This window comes from Thamnophis elegans, chromosome 3 (genome assembly GCF_009769535.1).
Source record: "Thamnophis elegans isolate rThaEle1 chromosome 3, rThaEle1.pri, whole genome shotgun sequence".
In the NCBI taxonomy this organism is placed as follows: Eukaryota; Metazoa; Chordata; class Lepidosauria; order Squamata; family Colubridae; genus Thamnophis; species Thamnophis elegans.
This window is the reverse complement of record NC_045543.1, coordinates 139,471,296-139,492,456: the sequence shown is the minus strand read 5'-3', so window position 1 is coordinate 139,492,456 and position 21,161 is coordinate 139,471,296. Positions and strand designations below refer to the sequence as shown.

At 43.0% G+C, this 21,161-nt stretch overlaps 1 protein-coding gene across 2 annotated transcripts in view; it reads right to left on the bottom strand.

Moving 5' to 3' along the window:
• DYM (dymeclin) overlaps positions 1-21,161 on the bottom strand; it is a 266,534-nt gene that overhangs the window by 137,293 nt on the left and 108,080 nt on the right. For both annotated transcript variants that reach the window (XM_032213699.1, XM_032213700.1), the window contains exons 10-11: positions 2,936-3,118; positions 1,415-1,593 (exon numbers count right to left, since the gene is read on the bottom strand). In XM_032213699.1, coding sequence (XP_032069590.1) covers positions 1,415-1,593; positions 2,936-3,118 — 362 coding nt within the window. The remainder of the gene's footprint in view (positions 1-1,414; positions 1,594-2,935; positions 3,119-21,161) is intronic.

Here is a 21,161-nt window from a genome sequence, read left to right as displayed (position 1 = left end):
TGTGGTGACCTGCTTAATGATCCCTACAACTTAGGAGTATAATTCCAGGGTCAATTATGGCTGTAAATCGAGGACTATGTGTACCAGGCTTGGGTGAACAGCAATAGCTTATAGTAATAGCACTTAGACTTATATATTCTGACCTAGGCTTCACAAAACCACGGAGCAGACTCCTTGTTCCAACAAACCCCCTTTTTATTAAGCTAATGTGGATTCCTCTCATTCACATCCAGAAAGTCCTAGCAAACAGTCTTTCAAGGGTGAATTTACAACCACAGATCTTATCAGGCTTGGAGAGCTGCCAGGCTGATATCTTCCAAAGCTATACCGTCTGCCTGTGCCTTTACTCCGGAGTCAGCCCTTGTTCCTTAACTGTTCCCTTCTCCTGGCAGCTCTGCGCATGCGCACATCAGTTGTTCTTTTACCACACTGATCTCCAACTCCGAAGGCAGCTGATAACTGTCGAATGGCCCTGGCCCCCTCTCTGCCTCCGATGCACAGCCCTCATCAGAGCCTTCCCCCAAACTCCAGGACTGGCCCATGTTCCTCCCCAACCTCTTCACCGTCTGAGTCTGCCACCAGCTCCACAACATTATATACCTCTTCACAGTGCTTTACAGCCCTCTCTAAGTGGTTTACACAATCAGCATCTTTCCCCCAACAATCATGGTCCTCATTTTACCAACTTTGGAAGGACGGAAGGCTGAGTCAACCTTGACCCAGCCAGAATCGATGCTGGTTACAAGACTAGAAAGAGATCTGCTAGATTTACATTCCCTATTTCTTTCAAGGTGATTATAGAGCCGAGGTGGCGCAGTGGTTAAATGCAGCACTGCAGGCTACTTCAGCTGACTGCAGTTCGGCTGTTCAAATCTCACTGGCTCAGGGTTGACTCAGCCTTCCATCCTTCCGAGGTGGGTAAAATGAGGACCCGGATTGTTGTTGGGGGCGATATGCTGACTCTGTAAACCGCTTAGAGAGGGCTGAAAGCCCTATGAAGCAGTATATAAGTCTAACTGCTATTGCTATTGCTATTGATTTACACTGCAATCTCCATTCATGTAACCATATAACCTAATCCTAACCTATGAGGTGGTTGGCTTAAAGACCCCAAATGAGATTCGATGGCTAAGAAGGGAGCAGAGTCTTGATTTCCCTCCCCCACGACCCAGTCATAACCCAACTCCTTCACCACTGAACATACCCAGCATCCTCTAAAATCCCCACCTACCCTAAAACCCATCAGCTGCCACCGTTAGAAAATATCTACAATCACTTCATTCCCATGTTCAGACAAGCAGCTCCTCTCTAGCGTCTAGTTCTCTCAGCAATTCAGAATCCAACATTTCACAAGTGAGACTTCCTGTTATATTTTTGGTACTTGATTAGTTACGCGAAAGGACAAAATATTTACCAGGTTTTCCATATCTGTCCGGGACAACATGTATGTCCGAACATTGCTGTTCTGGTGCAAGAGAGTATACAAGAGGAGGGTAGCATGGTCAGAATTCTGTTGCTCACACAACGTGGTGTACAAACTATTAAAATTGATCTGGAAAGCATGAGGGGTTGGTGAAGACAACGCTGTGCTATCTGGAAGGAAAACAAACAACATCAACTATAGTGTTACAGTAACACGCCATCCCGTTTGACTGATGTTTTTCAACTTTTCTTCCCATCTGGTCCCAATTAAGTTAGCCTTCATGGCGTGACTCAGTAGCCTTCAAACCGCAAGCCGGCAGGCTTCGGCCTTGCCCAAGAGGCTTCAGCCTTGCCCTTTCCAGAGACTCTGTCCATCATCGTAGGGTTTAGGGAGTCATTTCTCATTTATTGGCTCTGCATTCGTAGGAGGGACTGATATGATTACAAATAGCTTTACGTCAACAGATGGAAGAGTGATTTAAAATACAGGGTCTAATCTGTGTTCATCCTATAACCTTCTAAACGGCCAAGAACTGTGTATCTCCCAGTGACGTTTTACAAGAAGCAGGACTTGCCCAGTTTCTGTTATGCCTGGTTAAAGGCTATCGAAGAGTAGAAACTGATAATGTTGATTAGCTGGAATAGCTGATCCAACCTAGAGAAGGCAACTTGTGACTAGAAATGTCCATGGTCTGATTCAGGCCAGGGAGGAGCTGTGTGTTATCTCTCCGCAAGGATATATTCTCAAACTCCCTTAGTTGCGAAACTAAAATGTGCACACGGAGGGCACTGATAGGAGAAATAAAAGTCGGTGGGAGGAAGAGTTCCAGCAACAAATGAGGCTCCTCTGAAAATTGCTCCCTGTTCAGCTGTTTCCTACCAGCGGAGCTGAATTCCTATTTTGATATCCAGACAGAGAGAAAAAAAATTAAAAGGGAAAATAAATTTATGGGGAAAATGAACATGGGAACATGAGAAACAGTCATAGCTGCCAAATGAAACTCATAGCTATGGAAGCAATGTTGAGCCTCCATTGATGGAGATCCAGATCTTGCCCAGATATAAGAGATAGTGCAACTCTTCCAGAGCAGACAGATTAGGGGTGAAATCCAGCAGGTTCTGGAGAACCAGTAGCGGAAATTTTAAGTAGTTCGGAGAACCGGCAAATGCCACCTCTGGCTGGCCCCAGAGTAGGGTGGGAAAGGAGATTTTGCAGTATCCTTCCCCTGGAGTGTGGTGGGAATGGAGACTTTGCAGTATCCTTCCCCTGCCACGCCCAAGCCACGCCCACAGAACTGGTAGTAAAAAAAATTGAATTTCACCACTGAGACAGATCATAATTTTTTCACATACAGCCAACCAAAAGAGAGTCGTTCATTGAAGGAGTCAGAACAGCCCTCTTACTTTTTGTGATGCTTTCCTTTAACCAAGACATCATTTAACTCAAATTGACGAAAATCAGGAGATAGGTGTTATTTCCACAGGAAATTGGTACTTTTAAACAGACACCTACCTTGTGTGTTCTTGAAGGACACAATGGATTGCTTATAAGGGTTGGGTGTATCTGCAGCATCAGTCAGATTTACTAAGACGAGCAGCAACAACAGACTTTGATTAGCAAGAGGTGAAGACTCTTCCTGTTGAGAAGCCCGCTTGCTTCCCACACCTCCTAGGGTAAAGACTGTCCAGAGGCCAGCTAAATGAAGAGAGAGAGAGAAAATATCTGTTTTACACTCTTCAAGTTAATTTAGTTTAATATTTGAATGACGTTTGACCTTAAATGTAAGTTTCTTAAAAATTAAGAACTGGTAAATTAAAAAAAAACTTACTGAAAAAAGCCAACAGCAAACCTCTTTGGTATTATTGTCAAAATTACATGGATGAGGCTAAGTAGTCACCAGGAATAAAGCTAAACTCAAAGAAAACCTGTTCTATACAAGTTGAGACCAAACATATCACCTCCCTGATATGGATTACTGATCAGTAATAACCAAGAATCAATATGGAATTCACCTGAACATTAGGAGCATATGAACATAAATTAAGTAGGCATGTAACCCATATCCACAAGCAAGGCATTGTATCATGTGAGAATACTACCATGTTCCCCTGAAAATTATTTTCTTTTGACTCCTGAAATAAGCACTTGGCCTTATTTTTTGGGGGGGGGTGGTTTATTATTTTTGAGGTGCAGAAGGCAACGAGCATGGTCACGTCATGACTGCTGCTGTGTTGCAATATTTTCGGGGAGGGCTTATTTTGGGGGGAGGGTTTATTTTAGCGCATGCGCTCAAAAGCCCAATTGGGCTTATTATCAGTGGAGGTTTTATTTTCGGGGAAAACAGGATATGCCTATAACTTTTAAGCTTTTATTTGGGAGGGGGGAACCAAACAGTTCCAAAGCTAGCCCCCAAATCAAATGCCAAATATTGCTTGAATGCATGGCCATTACGAGACTCTTCATTACATAGCACAGCTGTAAGCTCACTTCCGCCTCCTTAAATTAAGGCTCTCAATTTCAAACTGCAAGTTTGGAAATGAAGAAAGGAGTTATCATAAATTTATAAGGCCAAAGATGAACATAAGACAACTCTCTGGATGATGCCATGATTACAGTGTAGATTGTAAAGCCATGTCATCATATCCTATCGGACGCCAAGGCACACTGTTGTTCCACAGGTTTTTTAGTAACTTCATGGTATATTAAACATATTGGTCAGCCTATCGGTTACATGTTTTTTCCTGATGGGCAGAAAAACAAGCCACGTTTTATGAAAGGCAGTAACAGTAACTGAGTGGGAAGCGATCTTGGAGGTCATCTAGTCCAACCCCTCTGCTCATGCTGGAGATCTATACAATTTCTGACCAATGGCTTTCCAGGCTCTTCTTTTCAGTTTAAAAGTTTTATTTTCCATTTTTTCATTTTCATACACTCACATATATACTGTGCATAGCCGGGGCCATACAACATTAAACAATAATCGCAGCAATTCCTCTTGTCAACAATACCCCCCAAAATACAAACCCAATATACCTCCTCCACTCTCCATACACCTCTTTCTTCCACCCCCCTCCAACTTTCTATCTTCCCTCCATCATCCCCCTCTACCTTACTTCCCCTCCCCCTCTACCACTCCTCTCTCCCGATCCACTCCCTCCCTTCCTTCTCACCCTCCCTCCCATCCTCTCCCCAGTCCCTCTCTACCCGTCTTTCTTCTATCCCACTCCTCCTCCCCTCGGTGTATTTCCACTATATGTCAGTGTACTTAACTTATCTTATTTTTACAGAAAAATTATAGAAAAACAGTATACATGTGAAGTCACATTACATTGAAATCTAACCTAGTATATATCCCTCCCTCCCTCCCCCCACCCTCCCCCCCCACCCCCGACTTCCCAGAGCCCGTACATGCTATAGATTTTTAACAAACACAGTCTAAAATATATTGAGAAAAAGTATATATATATATATATATATATATATATATATATATAAGATTAATAACATCTCTACACTGATCTTAGCTTCTTCTTGTTGCTAAATTAACTTTAAACAATTTAAATCACTCCTAATCTTAAGCATAGGCTATCTGGAATTTCTTAGTCCCGTATTTGTTTTGTGTATAGTCAATCCATTTTTTCCAGTCTCGTTTATATCTCTCATTTGAATGATCTTTAAGATATGCAGGCTCTTCTTAAAAGTCTCCAGTGATGGGGCACCCACAACTTCTGAATCTACTCCATTGGTTGATTGTTCTCGCTGTTAGGAAGTTTCTCCTTAATTCCAGGTTGCTCCTCTCCTTGATTATGTTCCCTCCATTGTTTCCTGTTTTGGTGCTTTGAAAAATAAGCTGACCCTCTCTTCCTTGTGGCAGCCCTTCGAGTATTGCAAGACAGCTGTCATGTCCCTCCTAGTCCTTCGTTTCACTAGACTATGCATACCCTATTTTTACTCAAACAAAGGTTTTGATAATGGAAAACACATAAGACAGTAATTTGTACCGCTCTCTAAAGTTGCATTACAGGAAATTTGTGAAAAGTACAGGTCAGGAAAAGTGCATATAAAATAAAATGTGAATAGAATAGAATAGAACAGGAGAGGAGAAGAGAAGTGAAGAGAAGTTGGAAGGGACTTTGGAGGTCTTCTAGTCCAACCCCCTGCCTAGGCAGGAAACCCTACACCACTTCAGACAAATGGTTATCCAACATCTTCTTAAAAGCTTCCAGTGTTGGAGCATTCACAACTTCAGGAGGCAAGTTGTTCCACTGATTAATTGTTCTACCTGTCAGGAAATTTCTCCTTAGTTCTAAGTTGCTTCTCTACTTGATTAGTTTCCACCCATTGTTTTATGTTATGATAATCAACCGATATATCATTAGTTATGATAATGTTGCATGTAAACCCAGTGGCGGAGGTGATTGCCAAGGAAATGGGTAAAAAAGAAGCTCTTGCTTGAGAGATGAAAAACTGAGTCCAACATCTCAGAATAAATACGTCATTCTAGAATAGACTCATCGTGCACTCCACAGGCCTAGCATTATGACAAATCACGGCATGAACTATCTTGCTTTGCATGTAGTGAGTCTATCTCATGTATTAGTTTCACCTTTTAAGTTGCATTACTGAAATAAATGAACTTTTGCACGATATTCTAATTTTTTGAGTTTCACCTGTATACAGTCAACAGAGAAGCAAGCGTTGAATTTGCAAGCATGACAATGGATTTTTCAAATGGATTTTTATTCAAAATGCATGTCCATTTAGATCAGTGTTTTTTCAAACTTTGAAACTTTTGTGATGGGTGGACTTCAACTCCCAGAATTTCCCAAGCCAGGAGAAAAGAGGCCAGTAATCTCTTTCATCTCTTTTCAAAATTATTCTCCATCTACTCTATCAGTCCAATCCAGTCTAGAAGCTCCTATCAGAATCTGGCAGATTCTGCCAAAATAAGGAGCTAGAAACTGCGTGGATTAAAAACAACAACAACAATATGGCATATTTTCCTGAATATAAAAAGAATTTTTAAGTTGAATTTTCAACAAATAGACTAACATAGGGCAAACTATTAAAAGTCCCACAGCTTTTCTTTTTATTTTGAAAACACATCCTTATCTTACCTTCACCCTCTTACTGCAAAGATCAACTCTGACTATTTTATTTCTGGAAGTTATAGATCACGGGTGTCAAAATCAAGGCCTGTGGGAAGGATCAGGCCCACGGGGTGCTTAGATCTGGTCTGTGGGGCTGCCCTGGAAACAGCAAAGAACCGGTCCATGGTGCCTGCCTCTACCAATGAAAACAGAACTTGGGGGGGGGGCTGCGTGCGGCCCCCCCTGAGCTTCGTTTTTGCTGGCAGAGGGTTGCAGGAGGCCATCCCGGCCAAAACGGGCCCTGGGGGTGGGGGGGCTTCGCATGGCCCTCCCGAGCTCCATTTTTGCTTGCAGAGGGCTATCAAAATAAACTAAAAACAAAACAAAAGGAGAAATGTTTCCCCTTTTTGCATTTGAACGTGCAAGAAGGGCAGAAAAGGGGGAAGAGGAAAGAGAAACAAAAGGAAGGAAAGCTGGGAAGAGAACAAGGAAGGAAAAAGAAAGAAAGAGGGGAAGGAAAAAAGGAGAAGGAAGAGGGAAGGAAAAAGAAAAGCAAGGGAGGGAGGGGAGGGGGGAAGGAAGGCGATTATAATGAGAGTGAGGGAGGGTCTGAGGCCCGCCACCATAGGTGCTCCCCAAGAGTGTCATCGAGCTGGCCATGCCCCCCCGCCACCCCCTGCGAGGTCAAACACATCCGTGATGCGACCCTCAATGAAATTGAGTTTGACACCCCTGTTATTGCTAATCAACTCCAACCAGAGATCAAATTTTATAATATATGTAAAATCTTCATGGCTGAAGACATGGCGAACGATGATGCCTCCTTTGGAAAATTTATAAGCATGAAGTACTTAATTGCACTGCACGCAACGCTGGCCCACGGTTGTGTATCAAAATGCTGACCCATTTGCCAAACCACGGCGTTCAAAAATGGAAGCGCCTGGCTGGCCACTGTGAGAACCGGGATGCTGGAAGAGATTAAAAATGTGCTAAAATTCCTTCCCTTCCACTTGGCAGAATCATTTGTCTCCTGTGAAAAGGGAACTGGAGGCAGGGGGTTTTTTGGGGTTTTTTTTTTTTGAGAAGGGGTGGGAGTTTTTGAGGGGAAGGGAGGGTGAGGCTTGGCCTGGCTTGGTTTTAAAGAAAGGCCCACTAAAGATTTTTAAACGCTTTCGTATGGGCCTCGTGGATTTGAACAGGCCTTCAAATGGAGCCGGTTTGTTTTTTTTAAATGCCTAAATAGAGTGCAGGAAAGTGTAGAGAAGAGCAACCAGGATGATGAGGGGACTGGAGGCTAAAACATATGAAGAACGGTTGCAGGAACAGGGTATGTCTAGTTGAATGAAAAGAAGGACCAAGGGAGACATGATAGCAGTCTTCCAATATCTCAGGGGTTGCCACAAAGAAGAGGGACTCAAACTATTCTTCAAAGCACCTGAGGACAGGACAAGTAGCGATGGGTGGAAACTAATCAAGGAGAGAAGCAACTTAGATCTAAGGGGAAATTTCCTGACAGATAGAACAATTAATCAGTGGAACAGAAGTTTCCTCCAGAAGTTGTGAATGCCCCAACACTGGAAGTTTTTAAGAAGATGTTGGATAGCCATTTGTCTGACACGGTATAGGGTTTCCTGCCTAGGCAGGGGGTTGGACTAGAAGACCTCCAAGGTCCCTTCCAACTCTGTTATTCTATTCTATTCTATTCTATTCTATTCTATTCTATTCTATTCTATTCCATTCTTTATTCCTTTCTATTCTTTATTCCAATATTCTATTCCATTCCATTCCATTCTAAGAAACAGCAAAGCCACATTTCCTGGCTTTGTTAATTCTTGAAGGCCCCCTCGATTACTCTCCTCCTGGTGGCAAGTATTTTTGCCAAGAGTAGAGAGACTAAAAAAGGCATTCACGGCTGTGCCATCGTTTTTTCCAAGCCAATTTGCCCAACTGCCTGAGGGCCACGGACTCCCTAGGCAAGGAAACAAATAGCTGCACAGGAAGCTATCAAGGAAGCTTGTTTTTAAACTCCCATCGTCCAGGTGTCGTAATCACAAGGTGAGATGCTATGCGAGCTCTTCCTCATGTTCAGACATATACAGGTAGCCCCCGTTCATTTAGTGATGGAAGTTACAACGGCACTGAAAAAAAGCGACTTATGGCCCTTTTTTTGGAACCTTTGTAGCATCCCCGTCATCGTGTGATCAAAATTCAGAGGCTTGGCAACTGTCTCATACTTATGACTGTCACGTGATTCCCCTTTTGCGACCTTCTGATGAGCCAAGTCAACAGGGAAGCCAGATTCACTTAACAACTGAGGTATTAACGTTATCAACACCACATGTGGCAAGCAAGGTCTAAAATGGAGCAAAACTCACAAGAAATGTCTCACTTAACAACGGACGTTTTGGGCTCAGTTGTGGCCGTAAGTCGAGGACTACCTGTAAAATTGTTGCCCTCTAATACAGAACCTGGAGAATTTACCTCACGGGGCCAGAAAGGCTAACAGCAACGCCGCACGGCTTTCAAAAAAGTGTCCTAAATTTTGTAACGGCTTTTACCAGGATTTTTTTACAGTGGCTGCCTTGTACAGTGTTAAAATGTTCAAGCTTAAACCAGGTCATTTGATGAAGATAATTGACCAATACCAGTTGGCAAAACAGAAAAGGGACAACAGAAAACTAATTGTGAAAGGATTGTTTCTGGGCGACACGAAGTCTGGCGAAATTAAGACCAGGAAAATTAAAGCTTTAAATAATACTTAAATGCGGGTAGATTGGCTTTGCTCTGAGATATTAGCACACGAGCAGTTTTCATGCGAAGAGGACAAGATTTAAACGTATTTACACAAGCTTTAAATAGCAACAGCGTTTTACTTCGACTATGTCAAAACGGAGACTGAGATAAGTCCAGAGATTCTTTCATGGAAAAGGAAAGGAAAAGAGCAATTTGGGTGTTTTTTAAAAAAAATGTTTGAGAAAGTGGTCCTTTGCAAGTGGGCCATCCCTGCAAAGCTTCTTTTGCTGCTGTAAAACTATATGTGATATCGCTGTTCTTATATTAATGAGGAACCTCTTGATGACCTTAGATGATCCCAAGACGGTCCACATTTTTGAAGAACTTGACCCATAATGTTGAAATCTGGCTTATTCTTAAAAGAAACGGGGAACAGGATAACAGAGTTGGAAGGGACCTTGGAGGTCTTCTAGTCCAATTCTAGGGGTTGAAGTCCACCCATCTTCAAGTGACTAAGGCTGAGAAACACCCCTCCTTGGGTTTGTGCGCCGCCCTGAGTCCCGCCGGGAATAGGGCGGCATATAAATAAAATGAAACTCGAAACACTGAAGTGACTAGGCCAGAGGTGTCAAACTCGCAGCTTGCAGGCTGGATGCGTCACCTACTGGCCATGCTCACCCCCCGTTTAGCAAAGGGGGGGAGTCGTGATATGTCACGTGACGACGACGTGACGACGCCAATTTGACACCCCTGGACTAAGGCCATTCAGAAAACAGCAGCTATGCGCATCACACTATACATGATACTTCTTAGAAACTGTTCACAGACTCCCCCATGACATTTGATTTTTAAAATTAATGCCCCAAACCTCAGGAAGCTGCTGAATCTCTCACACTTTCAGAATTCCTACGTGAAAATCTCAAGAAATTAGGATGAAAATACCAAAGGTGTTAAAAGCTCAAGCGACAAAGCCAAGCTCTTGAAAACATTCTGGACACATTCATCCCTTCTATTGCATGGCATCACACAGTGCCGTTCCCCAAAAATGTGCTACCCCCAAATTAAACTATCAAGACATGTCTTAATAATTGCATTTCTGAGCCCAGGCACAAAGATAAGCGCCATGCTTTCCACCAGGGAGATAAAAAAGAATTCTGCTCTTTCTCCCAGCCACTTCAACCGAGTCTGCCTCTCTCAACAGATCTCAGGAATGTAACATTCCCAAGAAGGATAGATTACATTTCCCTCCAGAAAACAGGATTTCCCAGACTTATTCTCGTCTCTCCTTATGGTATCCCTAGACCAGGGATGGCTAACCTTTTGTTGTTGTTGTTGTTGCGGGCCCGCACCCATAATGTAATGCCCGTGCCCACCCCCCGCAGGCCCTACCCTCTGCATATGCTTGCGCGACCCCCCCTCCATGCCTCACCACGCATGCACACACGACCCACCTCCAGGTACCCTGTTTTGGGCCTAGTAGGCTCCCTGCACAGTCCTGGGACCAAAAACAGGTTATGCTCCCCCCCGCCCATGACACATGCATAGCAGATACCCGAAAATCAGCTGGTCAGTGGGAGGCGTGCGCACATGCGCAGTGCAGCATAGGTTCGCCATCACAGCCCTAGACTGCAGCAGGAGGAGAGACATATTCCCTCCATTCTGCTCACTTATACAACTTAACAACTGTGGCAAGAGAGGTCATAAAAAGGGGGCAAACCCCGCTTAACAACCGTTTCGCTTAGCCGCAGAAATTTTGACCTCAATTGTGGTTGTAAGTCGAGGACTATCTGCAGATTGCAGGAGCTGATCAGCACACACACACACACACACACACACACACACACACACAACTTGCAATAAGCCTGCACTTTTTAGCCTTTACGAAGGTCAACTCCATTTCCCTAAAGGAATATTCTTGAGGTCATTTGTGGTCGTAAATTGAGGAGTACCTGCAGATTGCAGGAGCTGATCTAAACACACACACACACACACGCACGCACACGGACACGCACTCAATGCAATAACCCTGTGCTTTTTAGCCTGTACGAAGGTCACTTCCCTTTCCCTCAAGGAATACCCCAAAGGCTTCTTCCTGAGCCAAGAGGTTTTGCTTTTCCACCATATTTTTACATATTTCCTAGGAGAAAATACTCGGTTGTCACTCCGCCCTCAAACATTTATTCCTTATGTGCGCATAACTGTTGTCAGTTTCAGTTAACGTCATATGCAAGGGAACGGGATAAGCCCGGTATCTCTGCCAAGTCGTCTGGATCATGCATCCTCTGGCACGGCCGTTTCCAGAGCGAAGAGCTGACAGAGTGAGTTAAGATAGGGAGGTCTTGTGACCGACCCCTGCACATCAGTGGCACCAGCGAGGCTAGACCAAGGCTCCGGCTTCTCGGCTTTGGCATGCTTGTTTCCTGACTGACTGGACATATTTGCTCACCGGCCAACTCTGTTCCTAGCTGCTTCCCCCCCCCACTACCCCCCCTTTCTCTCTTTCTCGCGCTCGCTCTCTTCTGCAAACCCAACCCCTTCTGCTCCTATAATCGTTAAGTGCACCAAAGGAGGAGTTTCGTCCTATCACTTTTAACCCATAATTTCAATCTCCATACGTTAAAGGTTGGAGGATATAGGCAGCTTGTTAATTAGGCTGACATTTCAGCCTTTAAAAAAAAAAAAGAAGCCTGCGGCCTTTTATAAGAAGCACTGCTGAGACAGAAATGACTTCAAGAGGAAGAAACTTTATAAAAAAAAGAAGTCAGCCATATATATTTCGCTGTTAAATAAATTTGATATACCGCGTATGCACACACATCCTTTTAGAAGCAAATCAATTCAGTTGTTATGTCAAGGCAACAAGGGTGCACCAAGACTAATTCCTTCTGCGACAATGGGCAGGGGTCCCTCGTGCCTACTTTGTTTAAAAAAAAACTTTTTCTATAAATGTTTGGCTTCACTCCGTTTTATCCCAGTTTCATATTGTCTTCATTCACACAGTCTTCACACAGACTTCAGAGGATAATCAGAACTGCAGAAAAAAACAATTACTGCCAGCCTGCCTTCCATTGAGGATCTGTATACTGCATGAGTCAAAAAGAGGGCCGTGAAAACCCCTCGCACCCTGGACATGAATTGTTTTAACTCCTACCCTCAAAAAGATGCTATAGAGCACTGCACACCAAGACAACTAGACACAAGAACAGTTTTTCCCCGAACGCCATTACTCTGCTAAACAAATAATTCCCTCACCACTGTCAAACTATTCACCAAGGCTGCATTTCTATTACTATTAGTCTTCTCATCATTCCTATCACCCATCTCCTCCCACTTATGACTGCAGGACTGTAACTTTGTTGATTGAATCCTTACAATTTATATTGATATCGATTGCTTCCTGATTGCTTATTTGTACCTTATGACCATCATTAAGTGTTGTACCTTATGATTCTTGACGAATGTATCTTGCTTTTTATGTACAGCTGTTTGTTGTTTGTTTATGTTTAATTTATTTGTATGCCGCCCTTTTCCCAGAAGGGACTCAGGGCGGCTCACAACTCAAAAAGGGAGGGGAAATACAAACAGAGTTACAAAAACATAAAAACATACATAGTTAAAAGCACAACAATCATACCATTCAAAGTGGGGCAGCGAGTCTTTAGCCCCAGGCCTGTCGGAACAGCCAGGTTTTAAGGGCTCTGCGGAAGGCCTGGAGGGTGGTGAGGGTACAAATCTCCACGGGGAGTTCGTTCCAGAGGGTCGGAGCAGCCACAGAGAAGGCTCTCCTCCAGGTAGTCGCCAGTCGACACTGGCCGGCTGATGGAATTCGGAGGAGGCCTAGTGAGAGCATCTGCACCTAAGACAAATTTCTTGTGTGTCCAATCACACTTAATCAATAAAGAATTCTATTCTATTCATTGGTATACGTCTTGGTAGGAATGACCTTGGCAATTAAGTAATAGGATGCTAATACAGGTAGTCCTTGACTTACAACAGTTCTTAAAAGCCTTCAGTGATGGAGCACCCACAAGTTCTGAAAGCAAGTCATTCCACTGATTAATTGTTCCAACTGTCAGCGGCTTTCTCCTTAGTTTTAGGTTGCTTCTCTCCCGGATTAGTTTCCACTCATTGCTTCTTGTCCTACCCTCAGGTGCTTTGGAAAATAAGTTGACCCCTTCTTCTTTGTGACAGCCCCTGAGATATCGGAAGACTGCTGTCATGTCACCCCTTCTACTCCTTCTTTTCATCAAACTAGACATACCCAATTTCTACAACTGTTCTTCATACTCTCACACCAAAATCTCATTTGTGAACAGAGATAAAACTGGGCTGCTGCCTGAAGATGTAAAAAACTAATGTTACAGGGGAAGTTTGCAGTATAGTTAGTATAGCACCACTACAGAAGAAGAAATCTAAATTACAACTTAAAAAGTTATCTTTTTTTTTCATTGTTCACTTAATTAGAATGAAGTAATAGGAAAATCACCATTGCAATCTTTACATGCCAAGGGTAAGTTGCAAGCTGAATTTTGAAAGCTTCCATCTGCCTTAGTTGGCAAAGCCTTCCTTCTACAATCTATTCAATTTTCACTGAATTTCAAATCCATTAATTTATAGTTTAAGATGTCCTCATAACAGAAGATCTTTCCAAAAATCACACATTCCATAAACTCAGCTCTTTAATTTTCAGTCATGCAAAGTTCTGGCAAATCAAAGCACTGCTGAAAATATTCCATCAGGTCACGTGACTTTCAGAAGGCAAAACCTAATGCTAATGGCTCCTGGCAACGGGGATTAAGAATAAAACTAATAGTACAAGCCCAGCTATGCAAACAAAACTTCACATCAAACAGGGATATAAAGAAAAAGAACAGGAATATACCATTTTGGTCCAACGGTTGCAACTGAACTACACTGATATATTTTTTTTAACAAATAAAAACCACTTTGCTTTACTAAATGCAATTATATAAATGCTGCAGTTGGCTACAAAACATAGGACAACCGACACAAATCTACTGCTATGCAAGGACAAGGTCCAGTAAAAACAACTTAAAATTGTAAGTATGGAGAAAAATGAAGGAGTTCCTTCATCTTTTGCCATAGAAGATAGAAACTGTTGCTGGAAATCAACCAAGGAGTTGACTTAAGCGAGATGCTAGATCACATCATACAAGCATACAGTAGAAGACGTCATTTTGACCGCAGAGTTGAACTTATCAGGGCAGGATTTACACCAGATGATTATCTGCAATCCACTTAAACACATTTAGTAAAGCAGAATTATTACAAGTACAGGAAGAATTTTGCAAAAAATACATATTGGACAAGTAAGGGAATACCATACAGGCTGTCCTTGACTTACAATCACAATTGAGCCCCAAATTTCTGTTGCGATATCAGCCAGTTGTTAAGTGAGCTTTGTCCTATGACTTTTCTCACGGCAGTTGTTAAGTGAGTCGATGCTCGTTGTAACGTTAGTCACACATTTGTTAAGCGATTCTGGCTTCCCCATTGACTTTCCTTGTCAAGAGTTCGCAAAAGGGCATCCCATGACCCCGGGACACTGCAACAGGTCATATGTCAGTTCAGAGGGGGTATTCAGCAGGTTCTGACCAGTTCTGGAGAACCGGCAGCGGAAATTTTGAGTAGTTCGGAGAACGGGTAATACCACCTCTGACTGGCCCCACCCCAATCTCTTCTCTGCCTCCCGAGTCCCAGGTGATCGCGAGGGAATGGAGATTTTGCAGTATCTTTCCTCTGCCACGCCCACCCAAGCCACACCCACCAAGCCACACCCACAGAACTGGTAATAAAAAAAATGAATCCCACCATGGAATCAGTTGCTAAGCAACTGAATTTTGATCATGTGACCAGTGGGGTGTTGCAATGGTTATACGGTAGGAGTGAAACACAGTTCATAAGTCAATTTTTTCAGTGTCGTTGCAACTTTGAACGGTCACTAAAAGAACTTCTTGTAAGTCGAGGATTACCTATATAAGGTGAAAAAGCAGTGACTATTCACATGTAAATGCACTCCAAACGGTAGCATGCTAAATCCTAAACAGAGAGGGTGAAGAAACATAGTGCACAAAGTTAACACCCACCCCTCTCCTAGAAGAATGAAATATTTTGGGAAGTATTTAAAAAGGCAGAATATTATATTTCCCTAAAGGAGAAACATGCTCTTGGAAAGCAGCCCCCACCTTTCTAAATAGCCCCAGCAGGACTGGGCCGGCCTAACTACAAGACAAAAGACCTCCAGCTCCAGGGTGATGGGATTAAGACATGGCCCTCCAGGACATAATAGGATTACCTAGCAGCAGGGGGGCACTGCATTACAAAAGTCTCCTAAAGACATTACACCAGAGTCCAAACTTCAACCAAACTTATCTCAGACAAGCATGACCCCACATGGGAGTCTGACTACAGCCAATAGAATACATGTTCTTGCACAGGAACAGGAAGCTCAAGGGCAAGGCGTAAGAGAAGCTATAAAAGCTACCCACTCTTAACTCCATGTGGTCAGCTACCCAGAATCACACATGCTTGGTGGTTTTGCTTCATCAATAAATGCACCCTCTTCCCAATCAGCCTCCAGCCGCCATTTTGTTTCCAGTGCCTTTCCTCCCAACTTGGAACTGAAGCGGATGGATGTTTCTTCCAACAAGAGAATGCACGGAATAGAAGAAAAATATTTAAATATACTCTCGATTATTTTATGTGCCTCCTGCTCTTTCATGAGATTCTTAGTGGCCTCCCTCTTAAGCCCACCGGCTCAACTTCTGAAATACTAAACCATTCAGTCCCTCCAAATTATCTCTGGGTCCTTCAACAAAACAAGTTTCCCAAAACGACAAACACGATCCAAAAAGACTAAGCAAATAACGTTTCTCTGAAGCCCTTGATGACTACAGTGGAACATTTTTTTTCTCCCAAGTTAGCTGCCTTTCCTTGATATATTTTGTTTTCTTTAACATTTTTTTTCTATCTGTAAGACGCTCAGAGTGGCTATGGAGTTGGGCAGCCTTAAAAGTTAAATAATGACAAAGTATGTTTGTAGGACAAAAACTTTCAAAACGCAGCCAAGCAAAATTACCGTTGTATCAAGGGTGCTTTTGTATAGGCTTTCATAAATACATTTTGAGCAATTGAAAGGAGTGGGGCTATTTAAGTTTGAGCAGGAAGAGAATGGAAGCAAGTAAAAAAGAAGAGAGGAGGAATGAAAACTGGGCTGAGGGGGCATCTGACACTGTACTAAAATACTATCTTTATAAGCAAGGCTTCTAATTAGCATGGCTGAAATGTTTTTCTCATATGGAAACAGCGTTTCTTTAAATTAATTTCAGAAACTAAATGGAGTGGGGAAATGAGAAGCTGGCAGAAAGCAGGGCTGGAGACTCTTAACAAAATCCCTTATATTTAGATCCATCAATCTCATGTTCCTTCTCTGTTTTCTGCTAAAATATAATACATGTCATCTTCTTCCTTCTTCACACCATCATGCCAACTCCTGAAAATAAGGCAAGTTAGTAAAATTATTGTTAGTTGCAAAGTTGTGTCCGACCCATCATGACCCATGGACCATGTTCCTCCAGGCCTTCCTGTCCTCTACCATCCTCTGGAGTCCATTTAAGCCCACGCCTACTGCTTCGGTGACTCCATCCAGCCACTTCATTCTCTGTCATCCCCTTCTTCTTTTGCCCGCCATCTTTCCCAGCACTAGGCTCTTCCCCAGTGGGTCCTTCCTTCTCATTAGGTAACCAAAGTCTTTGAGTTTCCTCTTCAGGATCTGGCCTTCCAAAGAGCAGTCAGGCTTGATCTCCTCTAGGAGTGACCGATTGGATCGCCTTGCAGTCCAAGGGACTCGCAGGAGTCTTCTCCAGCACCAGAGTTCAAAGGCCTCAATTCTTTGGCGCTCAGCCTTTCTTATGATCCAACCTTCACAGCCATACATTGCAACTGGGAAAACCATAGCCTTGACTACCATATATGCACTTTTGTTGGCAGGGTGATGTTTCTGCTTTTTAGTATGCTGTCTAGCTTTGCCATGTTAGTAAAATAAGGCAAGTCAAATTACGCACAACGTTACATTTGCAAGCTGCATCTCCCAAATCAAACACGTGAATAAAATGCAGAAAATGGGCTGCGTTTGAGAGACTGAATTATGGAACTTGGCTGGTACATCGGGGCCTTTTCCCTTTCTCATAAACATAATGCATGCGCTTGCCAATTAAAAAAATATCATAGCAATACTGAATAAGGACAATCTGTGTACTAATAGAATGGTATGAGGCAAATCACAAGAACTGAATAAGTAGAAATGATTATTCCCTTGTGAGAGACATCTCAAGATAACTTCTATTTTCAAAAAAACTCCCTTTCCCCCTTCAGAATTCTAAGTATTTGAAAAGTATGGAAAGGAATTCTTCTGCTCTTCATTCTTTGCCCTATATTCATATTACATCCAACTTTAAAGGCCTGAGTGAGTAACGGAGAACTTTAAAACAGATGTTTACAGCTATATTTTGCAGTTCTTTATTTTTAACAATAATTTTTACTGAAAGTTTTAATAGCAATAAGTAAGAGAAAACACAAACTAAATTCAGAGGGAATCAAGGAAAAAGAGAATAAAAGGTGTACAGAAAAAAGAGAAAGAACGTAAGAAGTATTTGGAAGACCAGCTTCCGATCTTCGTCACAAGTACAAACTGAACAATTCATCAACTGCTATAACACTGTATGCAACTCTCTTCTTCCCATAACCCATCCTTCATCCCTACATAAATCCATGAATCATTAATTTTCTTCCCATCTCAAAAGTCTCTTCAAAGCTTTGACTGACTTTAACCAGAATTATAGAAATATACCAGAAAAAACATCAGTCTGGAAACATTTCAGATTTAAATTCTCTCATTAGCATCTATTAACTTTGACTTTTGTAATTTTAAATCTCTGGATTTTATTTGGGATTTTTGTGGGCTATTGTACGCTAGGTGCAAGAAGTCAGGAAACAGGACCTAGTTTAAAAGACGACAAGTTTATTTCATGCTACCTACAGTCTATACAAGAATCTGAACTACTAACAATCAAGAGGAACTGCCACCAGATAAGAGTTCATGGACTTCAAGGGAGGACTGGACTTAGGCTTCTTAGGGGTCTGTAGCAGGGGTGGGTTTCAACCAGTCCGCGGCGGTCCGCGCAGCCCGGTTGGTCGGTGAACCCGGAAGTGAGTAACTTCCGGGAAGGGCGAAGGGCCCATCCACCCGCCCGCGCTCCTTACTGGTCTTTGATGGCTTCTGCACTTCCACGCAGGCGCATGGCACATACAGCGCCTGCACGATTCTCCGCAAGCAGCTGGAGCATCGCACAGGCGCTAAGACGCATGCGTGAACTGCGCATGTGCACGAGGACGCCGCCAGCCCCGTTCCAACCGTACCAGTTGGAATGGGACGAGCAACCCACCACTGGTCTGTAGAGACTCTAAACTGATGATGTGTTTGACCGCACCCACAGTCTCCACCTGGTCATCTCCTACATCACAAGTTAGAATGATATTGCAGTCCTCCTCCTCCTCAAAAAAAAAAAACCATTAAAAAACTGGATGTTGTATTTTCTTTTTACCAATAAAATCTTTTTTTAAAAATTAAAAAAAATAAATAAAAATAAAAAACATTGTTGAATGTACGAAGGTGTCCTGTGTGAATGTGTTCACCCTTGATCAAATGACTGTCAACTCCACCAACCGTTAACTCCATCCAAGGGTGGATTGCTACCGACATTACTGCTGGTTTGGCGCGCAAAAAGTTTTGAGTTCCGCGCGCGTGCACATTTGCACCTAAAAAGGCCTGTGTCAGGCCTGCAGGCAGTTCCTTTTGGGATCTTTGGCCTGCCACACTAATATTCTACTCTACCATGCTGTTTCATTAGTGGGGAATTGGGAGGGGGAATAGTAAGGAGTAGAATGTGATGTTGTCAAAATAAAATTCCTTTCTAGAAGCCCAAGGTCATCCTTTGTCTCTACATCTCTGCACCTGACCGGAACTGGATGGGTGGAAGATGCCAGCATGGCAGTGGGAGATTGGACCATGTGATGGACTTGTGGGTGGGGTAGGGGCAAGATCTTGAACTTTCAACTGGGTGGGGAAAACCGGGAAGCTTTCAGATTCGGGTTTCCACAGATGTGCCAACATGGCTCTCTTAATCAATTGGAATTTTGAGCAATACTTTGCCTTGGACTCTGATTTAATTTTGGATGATATTTGGAACCCTGACAGTCTGTGCATGTGGGAAGTGAGAGGTTTAAAACCAGGGGCCATGGAAAAGTCCAGCGAGTGTACATGCACACACATCCTCAGTTGCGTGAGCAGCGGACAAGCATGAGTGTCCACGCTCCGTTTAAGTGAGCAGCAGGCAGGACAAAAAAGCTGGAAAATAGCAATAGAAATAAATAGCACTTAGACATATACCACTTCATAGTGCTTTTACAGCACTCTCTAAGCAGTTCACAGCATATTTCCCCCTGCAATCTGGGTCCTCACTGGAGAACTCTGCTCTAGACTTTAACTGCTGAGCATACATTCCTGAGGTCTAACTAGTGCATACTCTAAAGAATGCATTCCTGTCTATTTTTCACCAGAACAGAAGACCAGACATTAAAAAAATAATAATACTTGGATTCTCAGTAAGCCCTATCAGCAATGCAGAATTCTCAGTTTGGAAGTAAAGAACAAAGTATGACTTCAACATCGCTCCAGGATTCTAAGAAAAAGCAACTAGACCCAAAGCATCTTTTGACATTCGATCTGCACTGCCTCCTAGTTTTGTCCACAAAGTTGAAGCAAAGAGCAGGGATGATGTAGCTGTTGTTGTTAGTTGCGAAGTCGTGTCTGACCCATCACGACCCCATGGACAATGTTCCTCCAGGCCTTTCTCTCTTCTACCATCCTCTGGTAGGTAGCTGACATTTAAGGCTCTCAATAAAATCCCTTATATTTAGATCCATCAATCTCATGTTCCTTCTCTGTTTTTTGCTAAAATATAATACATGTCATCTTCTTCCTTCTTCACACCATCATGCCAACTCTTGAAAATAAGGCAAGTTAGTAAAATTGTTGTTAGTTGCAAAGTCGTGTCCAACCCATCATGACCCCATGGACAATGTTCCTCCAGGCCTTTCTCTCTTCTACCATCCTCTGGTAGGTAGCTGACATTTAAGACTTTCAATAAATTCCCTTATATTTAGATCCATCAATGTTTTCTGCTAAAATACAATACATGTCATCTTCTTCCTTCTTCACACCATCATGCCAACTCTTGAAAATAAGGCAAGTTAGTAAAATTGTTGTTAGTTGCAAAGTCGTGTCCAACCCATCATGACCCCATGGACAATGTTCCTCCAGGCCTTCCTGTCCTCTACCATCCTCTGGAGTCCATTATTTAAGCTCATGCCGACTGCTTTGGTGACTCCATCCAGCCACTTCATTCTCTGTCGTCCCCTTCTTATTTTGCCCTCAATTGTTCCCAGCATTAGGCTCTTCTCCAGTGAGTCCTTCCTTCTCATTAGGTGGCCAAAGTATTTGAGTTTCCTCTTCAGGATCTGGACTTTCCAAAGAGCATTCAGGGTTGATCTCCTCTAGGATTGACCGGTTTGATCGCCTCGCAGTCCAAGGGACTCACAGGAGTCTTCTCCAGCACCATAGCTCAAAGGCCTCCATTCTTTGGCGCTCAGCCTTTCTTATGACCCAACTTTCACAGCCATACATTGCAATTGGGAAAACCAGCAGGGATGATGTAGCTGTAGGTCTGGTCTTTTTCCTCAGAGTTTCAATGGAGGGTACCATAGATGATGATGTGAAAGGCCATTCTGGACAGACACTCTTGCTCAACTTGTCAGACATTCTCAGTCAAAGGGAA